The sequence below is a fragment of the Aspergillus novofumigatus genome (genome assembly GCF_002847465.1).
Source record: "Aspergillus novofumigatus IBT 16806 chromosome Unknown P174scaffold_40, whole genome shotgun sequence".
NCBI lineage: Eukaryota > Fungi > Ascomycota > Eurotiomycetes > Eurotiales > Aspergillaceae > Aspergillus > Aspergillus novofumigatus.
Genome location: NW_020194313.1, coordinates 3,200 through 11,707, shown reverse-complemented (window position 1 = coordinate 11,707; position 8,508 = coordinate 3,200). Strand labels below are relative to the sequence as shown.

Below are 8,508 nucleotides of genomic sequence, written 5' to 3'. Positions count from 1 at the left end.
AGACTGGAGCGCAAGCAAGCAATGCTCGAAGGAAGGACGCACCGTCAAGTACACCATTTCTGGACTGGGCATCCACCAATGCTGTATGTGTTGGTGAGACCTCAGAATTGACCGGCTCCGGTGGAGATGTTGCCTCCTCTTTATAAGTAAGATGGGCCAGCGCGGGAGCAGTCTGCGGACTGTCTCCAATCCATCCTTTTGTTATGTTCTCTAAGGAAACTGAGTAGCAGCTACGTTAGTCCAACTTAGATGGAAGATCATATTGACAAAGCTAGACCAGAGACAAAAAAAGGGCATAGCGAGTTTGCCTGAAATGACATGTGGGGCGATTTCCTTACCTCGACCGTCATCTTGCTGGTATTTGTCGTTGTCCATGGATGGGTTGCGACAGGCTGGCCTTCAGGGGTCGTTGCATCAAGTTTGGCAAACTCTTTGTCAAACTCGTTTCTCTCAGTTGTTTGTAGTATGTCAATACTGGACGCAGGAAGTGCAGGGACATTGGCGGCTTCCAATAATTCAGAAAGAGCGGTAGATTGCAGATAAAGAAGGACTTTGTGGGGAGGAGAGGCAGACTGTGAAAAAAGACAACGGCGAAGGTGGTAGGGAGGCGAGGTGGGAGAAGGATGTGACTTTGAAGGTGGCGGTAAGGGGAAGTTTGAAGGCTTTAAGACCTCAAAGCCTGAGGCGCGCGGTTGTAGTGGCTTGGAAGGGGCTTATAAACAAGTGAAGGGTGGTAAGGGATGATATAGTCAAGATTGATGACAACCATGGCGCGAAAGATATAGGGGTGGAAGATGTAGTGAGGGTAGAGTTTCTCCAGGTCTGTTGAAGAGAAGTAAGGACAATGGAGAATTGTGGAAAGTGAAATTAAAGACTAGGAGATATGAGAGCGAGCCCCAGGAGTGATTTTATACCCTTCACCGTTTCTTCCTAAGCCAACAACCCAAGCCGTCAACCAAACCTTTCAGCCATGCCTCCATCGAGAGCGCCTGGGTTGTATTCTTACACATTAGAGTTGTAAATTTGCGCAATCATACGGCGCAACACCCTCCATCCTTCTGTCAGACAAGCCGAAGTCTACCATAAGCGGAAATTGGCTTGCGGTCACTCCGAGATGGCGGCGAAATAACTAGGCTCCGCGCACCAGGGGAGACCCAACCACCCAGACAACCAACAAAGAGAATCCAATGGAGCACGACTCTGTGAGGTGCGGCAATTTTGCGGATTGGCTGCAGGATTCTGTCATTGCGACATTCGAGATTACAATCAGCCCTTTTCCCTGCTGTTGCGCCTTGGCAGTGGCCAGGTTCCGTGAATTCACAAAGATGTGATACCACTGATTCGGCTCAACTGCGGCTCCATGAGTGGATGGCCAGCAGTGATAGCAGCTGCAAGGCGCGCTCAGGGAAATGGAGATGCACTATTTTGCCATTGGCTGGGTATCGCAAAGGGCCGGGTTAGAGAAATAGAAACAGCTGGTGGAGGAACAAAGGTGCAGTGACCAGCTTCCATTGGTGACTGGTGCGCGAGGACGGGCAATGCCGGATGATCAGCTGCAGCCTAACTGTATCAAAGCATTGCTCTCCTCGTTCGAATGTTGCTAGAGATACGTTAGCGACGAGGCTGATGAATGGAATGCTCAAGCGCACGCAGGAGGAAGCGGGGAAGACTTGCTCATCTGACCAACCAGGAATTCTTGGGGTGCAGACAGAAAGCATTCTCGCAGTAGAGGGAGAGCCGTTGCCTGCTGGGGGCCACCAAGACGTAGGCCACGTCACTGAAAGTTCCGGAAGAGGCAGGGATGGCCTGTCGGATAGAAGGATAATGTACCACAATGACCGGAAATTTGTTGGCTGGGTTTCAGGTTTCCTCTTGCTAGGAGATACGAAGAGTGGTGAAGGCAACAGATTGGTCAGATGACGAGGAAAGAAAAATTTTTAGCCCCCCTTTTCATTTCGGGTGGACGGCGTACTCCGGCCGCTGATGATATATATTGGTTCTGTATGGAGTGCCTCCTGGGTGGGAACGAAAGAAATTCGAAGAAGAGGACGGCCTGTTGAGCGACGCACCGTCTGTTTATATAGATGTCGTAGGCCTGTGCTGGGCGGTATGGGCGGGCAGAACCCGTCCCGGGAAGGTACGAAGCACTAAACCAGATCAGGCACACGTCCAACCAATGGGCGTACACACAGCGCAGACGCTAAACCGCAACGGGGCGACAGCCATTTTCGGCCGCACTGGCACAAATGCCAATTGTACCCTATAGTTAATTTTACCTAGCTCCTATCCCACAAGGGGGCGGCGACTGTACTTGACACCGATTTAGGGTGTAGCCCAGAGCGGTTTAGCGGCAGTGGTAACAGGGTAGGGACCGACTTTTCCATGTGAGGTAGGGTTGTGACGCCAGATGGAGTTGTACACATTTCAATTTTAGGTAGCTTACTGGTTGGCTAATGTAGCATGACTTAACCAAATTTCAATGGGGAATTTAATGATCTGCAGATGTAGTGAGGGTGTGGTTTATATGTGGAATTTTGATGTGGTTCAAGTCCCCGCTGAGCAGCATAAATTTAAAAGCACTACCTCTAATCAACACCATGGCTCCAGGTGAGGTCGCAGGTATTTTAAATTTAGCTCACTTACTGATATGTCAGTTCCAATTAATGCAGCTAAATTTCAGTATCAAAATTGATGATTTGCAGGCGTAGTGAGGCCATTTGATCCTAGGATTTGGGCGTGGTTTGAGTCCCGCTGAGCATTGTAGATCCGAAAAGCACTACCCATAATCACCACCATGGCTTCAGGTTAGGTCAGAGGCAGATTAAATTTAGCCAGCTCGCTGATATACTAGTTTTAATTAATGCAGCCAAGTTTCAGTATCAAAATCAATGATTTGCAGGGGTGGTGAGGATAAATTTAATATCAAGGATTTAATGTGGTTTGAGTTCCCGCAGGGCAGCATGAATCTGAAAAGCACTACCCATAATCATCACTATAGCTTTAGGTGAGGTCAGAGGCAGATTAAATTTAGCTAACTTGCTCATATGCTAGTTCTGATTAATATAATTAAATTTCAGCATTAAAATCAATGACTTACAGGCGTGGTGAGGACATATTAGATTAAGGATTTGATGTGGTTTGAGTTCCTACTAAGAAAAAGCAAAGCGCACAAACAAAATATTCAGGGGTTGAATCCCATCATCTCTGAAATCCTATCATCATTTGGATATTTAGTTTAATCATACTATACTCATCCAAACTATCTATTAAGAATGGAACAGCGGTTATTTATCCAGCTTAACCAGCCACCAATCATTATCTGCCGGACCTGCCGCCATGGGGTGTGGCCTGCTGAGGTAGAAAGCCATCTCCGGGGGAAAGCCCATCAGTTACCCCAGGCCACTGCAAAGCAGATCCATCAGGCCATTCAGAGCTGGGAGGGCGTGGAGCATGACCCCCAAGCTATTCAATGGCCTAGTCAGATCGCCCAGTCAATTTCCCACCTAGATGAATATCCTGATGGGTTATTATGCCAGTGAGACCTAGCAAATTGCCAATTCATCACCCGTTCACTCGATACATTGAAGCGGCATTGGCGCGAACATCATGGATGGATAGTGCCATGTGGTCGAGGTCGACCACGCTTGCAGGGTCAGGAACAAGCGCAGATTGCAATCCAGCAGGGATATCAGGTGGTGACCTGCCAGCGGTTTTTTCCTTCCCGAAAAGGGTCCCATTATATATGCGTTCACCAGCTAAATGACCACCATCCACCACCGCCAACTGACGCCATCCAGACAGCAGTAGATGAGGTAGTGCAGGCCTGGGAGCAGGCCCAGGCCCAGGCTAAGGCCGATCAGGTGATCCAGGCAAGCCAGTTGACTGACGCGAATCCCTGGCTGCGGATGACTCGGTGGGCAGACTATCTGCAGGGTATCCAGGCGCATGACCTGCTTGCCTGCGTGGCGGCCCCAGAGGAAGATCCCCAGGATGCCACTGAGCAGCGCGTGCAGGTGATCTGGCGTACAATGGAGCAGGTCGCCCGTAAGAGCCAGCAGACAGTCCAGCACTGCGGCCAGGCCATCCGGGTGGAAGCCGTCCGGTCCAAAAAGGGACAGACCCCATACCAGCCGCTGCTGGCATACATGGATGAGGCTGCGGTCCAGAAGCATGTCCGTCCATGGCAGCAGATATTAGCATTCATTGCCCGCACGCAGGCCCCGCACGACTGGACCAGCCCGAAATATGGGATGACTGCCCGGCAGCGTAAGAAGTGGCATCAGCTGTGGCAGCTTGCTAGCCAGGCCCCAGGCAGCCCCGATCCCATGGATCTGGTGACTGACGACCCGCAGCAGAAGGCATGGGCCATGACCGCTATTGAAAAAGCATGCTTAGAATTTTGCATTGAGCTGCTTAACCAGCGCCATCACAGCCATGAATATGAGAGCGCATTGGTATGTGCCATGGCAGTATTGGGGCAGGGGGAAACTAGCTGGCAGGACCCTGAGAGCTACCCCCCAATATTATCCCGCGTGATCAAGGTGGCCCGATTCATGGTGGTCCAGAAAGCATTATGGATGGACCCCAATCCATGGCAGATCATTCAGACCTGGATACAAAAGGACCAGAGCGCCGAATGGGTGCTAGCTAGCGCAGATGATCAACTTGGGGAGATTGATGAGGGATATGGCAGCGATGACCCCAATCATCACCACCATCATCACCACCATCATCCATCCATAGCGATGATCCATTGCCCGCGGTCAACATTCGCCAGAGCCGCCGACCGTTCCAGGAGCAGGTGACATGGATGATGCACCAGTTTATGATCCGTGGGACACACAGCCCCATGGAAACATTGCTAGACTGGCGCACGTATGGATTAAAGGTCCATTATAATCATACCGCGCCCGGACATGTGACGTGGATGGGCGAGGACCAGTTATTATACCAGCAGATGGCGTTCACGATGGGGGATTTTCGGGGATTCATCCATGGATTAGTGACTGCAGCGAGGGAGATTATCAGCCATTTGTGCATGCAGGATCATGCGCAGATGCCCGCCATTCCCTGGACGGCATTATATGACGATCCCAGCCAGACCCAGGCGGGGTGGAACTTTCTGCACGACGCACGGACCCAGTGGCCGGTGGATGGGACCCACTGGATGATCGACCGGCTGCGGGCCGAGCCGGTCATGCAGCGGCATTTTCTGTGGGGCGGCCGATTCCACCCCGCCGCCATCCAGCAGTATTGGCAGCGCGTGGCCCAGTTCAAGGAGAAATTAGCAATTATCGTGCATGTTACTGCAGGGCAGCCGGCCTGGGCCCCAGAGTTATTAAGCATTCAGCATTGCAACACGGCAAATAGTCAACAGCGGAATATATATATCAAGGATGGCATGGTGACATTTGTGACGGCATATCATAAGGGATTCCATGCTAGCAATGATGTCAAGATCATCCATTGATATGTGCCGCAGGAGGTCGGGGAGTTAGTAGTATGGTATATATGGCTGGTGATGCCATTCATTAATCAGTTGGCTGTATGGCAGGCGGCGCAGGCGGCGCAGGGGAGCCAGCCCGCGCAGGGGAGCCAGGCCGCGCAGGCATGGTTATGGGGCCCCGACCCCGGTACTGGCCGCGAATGGTCGTCCGAGCGGTTCCGGGAGGCGTTGAAACGGGAAACCCGCACCCGGCTAGGCACCGCCATCCATATTGCCGCATACCGGGACATCACCATTGGCATCAGCCGCCGATTTTTGCGGCCGTCCACCGCGTTCCCCCATAATATCCAGGAGGCCGAGCCGGCCCTAGCTGCCATGGATGCTGATGCCGAGGAGGGTATGGATATCAAGCAGTGGATAGGCCATATTGCTGATTTACAGGCCGCCCATTCATCACATGTTGCCGGCATGGTATATGGCCGTGTCATGCAGGAACAGGCCGGCAGCACAGCCCACCGGCGGGAGATGTTCCAGTTATCCAGCACTGATTGGCATCAGTTTTTAGGGTTTAGCGCCCCGGGCCACCCATCCATATTAGGCAAGCGCAAATGGGCCCCGTGGGAGGATAAGGCCGAGGTCAGCCGCATGGAACGCCGGCACCAGTTGGCAATAATGGATCTGGAGGCCGCCGCGCAGCGCATGATGGGGCGGCCCACCATGTGGTTCCGGGGCGTCCAGGACCCAGCCATGCGCGCCATCCAGCGGGGGGAGAGCCCCATGGTCGCAGTGATGCCCACTGGTGGGGGAAAGAGCATGCTGTTCATGGTGCCCGCGTTCGCCGCCCCTGGGGGCACCACCGTTGTTGTGGTTCTGCTCGTCGCATTACGGGCCGATATGACACGGCGATGCCAGGAGCTCAGCATATCATGCGTGCCATGGGAGAGCCGGCGGCCCCTGATGCCGCATCCATCGTGTTGGTGACGCCCGAGTCCGCGGTGAGCCCCGATTTCCAGACGTTTTTGAACCGGCTGCGGTGGACCCGGCGGTTGGACCGGATCGTGATCAATGAATGCCATGTGGTGTTGAATTCCCAGCGTGATTTCCGGCCCTAGATGGCTCAGCTGGGCCGGTTGGTCCAGGCCTGCACCCAGATGGTATGGTTGACCGCCACGTTGCCCCCGAGCATGGAGGCTGAATTATGCCGGCGGATGAAGCATGACCAGGCCACCATGACCATATACCGGGCCCGGACCAGCCGGCCGAATGTGGCATACCAGGTGTGGCGGCCAGACATGACTGGGGTGGGCCAGGGGCCGTATCAGTGGATTAAGAGTGAGGTGGTGGTGGCATTCATTCAGGACCGCATCCGATGGGCCGCTGGGGGGAAGGTGATCATATATGTGAATATCATCAGGCAGGTGACGGCCATGGCGCGGGTGCTTAGGTGTGAGGCGTATTACAGTGAGCAGTTGGACAAGGCTGGGGTGCTAGCGCGGTTCATAGGGGCCAGCCCAGTGATCGCCACCACCAGCGCGTTAGGCATGGGGGTGGACATCCCCAATATCCGCAGTATCATCCATATTAGGACCCCCGGACGTTACTGGATTACGCGCAGGAGAGTGGCCGGGCTGGGCGAGATGGACAGCGCAGTAAGGCAATCATTATCCAGCCAGCTAGGTGGGATGCCCCAGCTCCATGGATGGAGGGCGTCGCCCCCAAGGACCAGGAGCGGGTTGCTGAGTATATGGGGATGGTAGAAGGCATTAGATGCCGCCGGGTTATGTTAGATCAGTATTTAGACGGAGTGGTGGACGGGTATCAGCGGCAGTATTACTAGGATGCGGATGCCAGGGAGCAGGCATGTGACGGGTGTAATCCTGATTGGGAGGGGCAGGAGGTGGATCCAGCCAGGGTTGGTAGTAGCCCCATGCCAGGTGAGCAAGCCCCAGAGGTTCCATACCAGGCAGGCCATCAGGCAGGGAGAGAGGCAGGGAGAGAGGCACCCCAGCTCAGCCACAGCCAGCTGCCGTGCAAGGTCCCCAGGGAGGCTGCCAGTCCCACCCCATCCAATGAGTTATTTTGCAGCCAGCCATCCATTCCCATGGCGGTATGGCACGCCCAGCAGGCGCAGGCCCAGCAGTAGGCTGCCATGGATATCCAGCAGCAGCAGCATCAGACCCAGCAGGGTTTGGATGAGGAGATGGCCCAGGCCGAATGCATGCAGTGGCGGGACCAATGTTATATATGCGCCATGCAGGGGGGTGATAGTGGCCATGAGTTATATGCATGTCATCAGCCCCACAGCCAGGCCGCACGGGCATGGATGATCTGCGTGCGTCGGCAAGTGCAATATGCCCCGTATAGCGCGTGTTTTTCATGCGGCATGCCCCAATCCATATGCCGTGGGTGGGAGCCGGGCCATGCATGTGAATACCGCAGGTTTTTGATCCCCATGGTGGCCATGATGTTATTCAGGCCATGGCAGGGCCAGATCAAGCCCATATGGCAGCGCTGGTTGCAGGGAATGGGGGTTGATGGGCAGGATGAGGCCCAGGTGGTCCAGTTTTTAGGGCAGGCGCACCCCAACCACGAGGGGCACAGCCAGTTATTTACATCATTTTGTTGGTTACGGTGGTTATGTCAGGAGATCAAGGTTGATCAGCATTGATATATTTGGGAATGAATATATATTTTAGTATACCATAATGCGCAGAGATATATATTATACGGTTGGTTTATATAGTATGTTAGCCGAATCAGTGGTTTATAAATATGTATATATATAATATCAACCATAGTTATAATAGACATAGGTAGTAGGTAGGGAGGGAGCAAGAGAGACAGTAGGTAGATAGTGAGGTAGGCAGTGAGGTAGACAGGAAGGTAGACAGGGAGGCAGACAGTAAGGTCATGCATAAGGCAGGCAGCAAGACAGGCAGTGAGGTAGACAGAATAGGAGGCAGAATGGGAGGCAGAAGGGCAGGTCAAATAGCAGGGAGAACAGCAGGCAGTGAGGTAGTGATCAGGATAGCAAGCAAGGTAGTATAGTAGATCATAAGGCC

The 8,508-nt window shown here is 53.4% G+C and overlaps 4 protein-coding genes across 4 annotated transcripts; 2 read left to right on the top strand and 2 right to left on the bottom strand.

Moving 5' to 3' along the window:
* On the bottom strand, window positions 1–1,302 carry P174DRAFT_196340 (uncharacterized protein; the record flags this gene model as incomplete). The annotated part of the gene is made up of 2 exons (XM_024821301.1): window positions 1,007–1,302; window positions 1–219 (listed from the first exon to the last, which is right to left on the bottom strand). Coding segments are annotated over exons 1-2 (223 nt in total), but the record flags the coding sequence as incomplete, so codon positions are not given.
* A 4,806-nt stretch (window positions 1,303–6,108) lies between these two features.
* Window positions 6,109–6,309, bottom strand: P174DRAFT_346030 (uncharacterized protein; the record flags this gene model as incomplete). Its single annotated transcript, XM_024821715.1, has 1 exon — window positions 6,109–6,309. A coding segment is annotated over one exon (201 nt), but the record flags the coding sequence as incomplete, so codon positions are not given.
* Window positions 6,310–6,558: 249 nt separating this feature from the next.
* On the top strand, window positions 6,559–7,203 carry P174DRAFT_508262 (uncharacterized protein; the record flags this gene model as incomplete). The annotated part of the gene is made up of 1 exon (XM_024831440.1): window positions 6,559–7,203. One exon carries the CDS (start codon window positions 6,559–6,561, stop codon window positions 7,201–7,203), a length of 645 nt encoding a protein of 214 aa, XP_024676803.1.
* Window positions 7,204–7,595: 392 nt separating this feature from the next.
* P174DRAFT_380962 (uncharacterized protein) lies at window positions 7,596–8,114 on the top strand (the record flags this gene model as incomplete). The annotated part of the gene is made up of 1 exon (XM_024823039.1): window positions 7,596–8,114. The coding sequence occupies one exon, from the start codon at window positions 7,596–7,598 to the stop codon at window positions 8,112–8,114; it is 519 nt and encodes a 172-aa protein (XP_024676802.1).
* Between the last annotated feature and the right edge of the window lie 394 nt (window positions 8,115–8,508).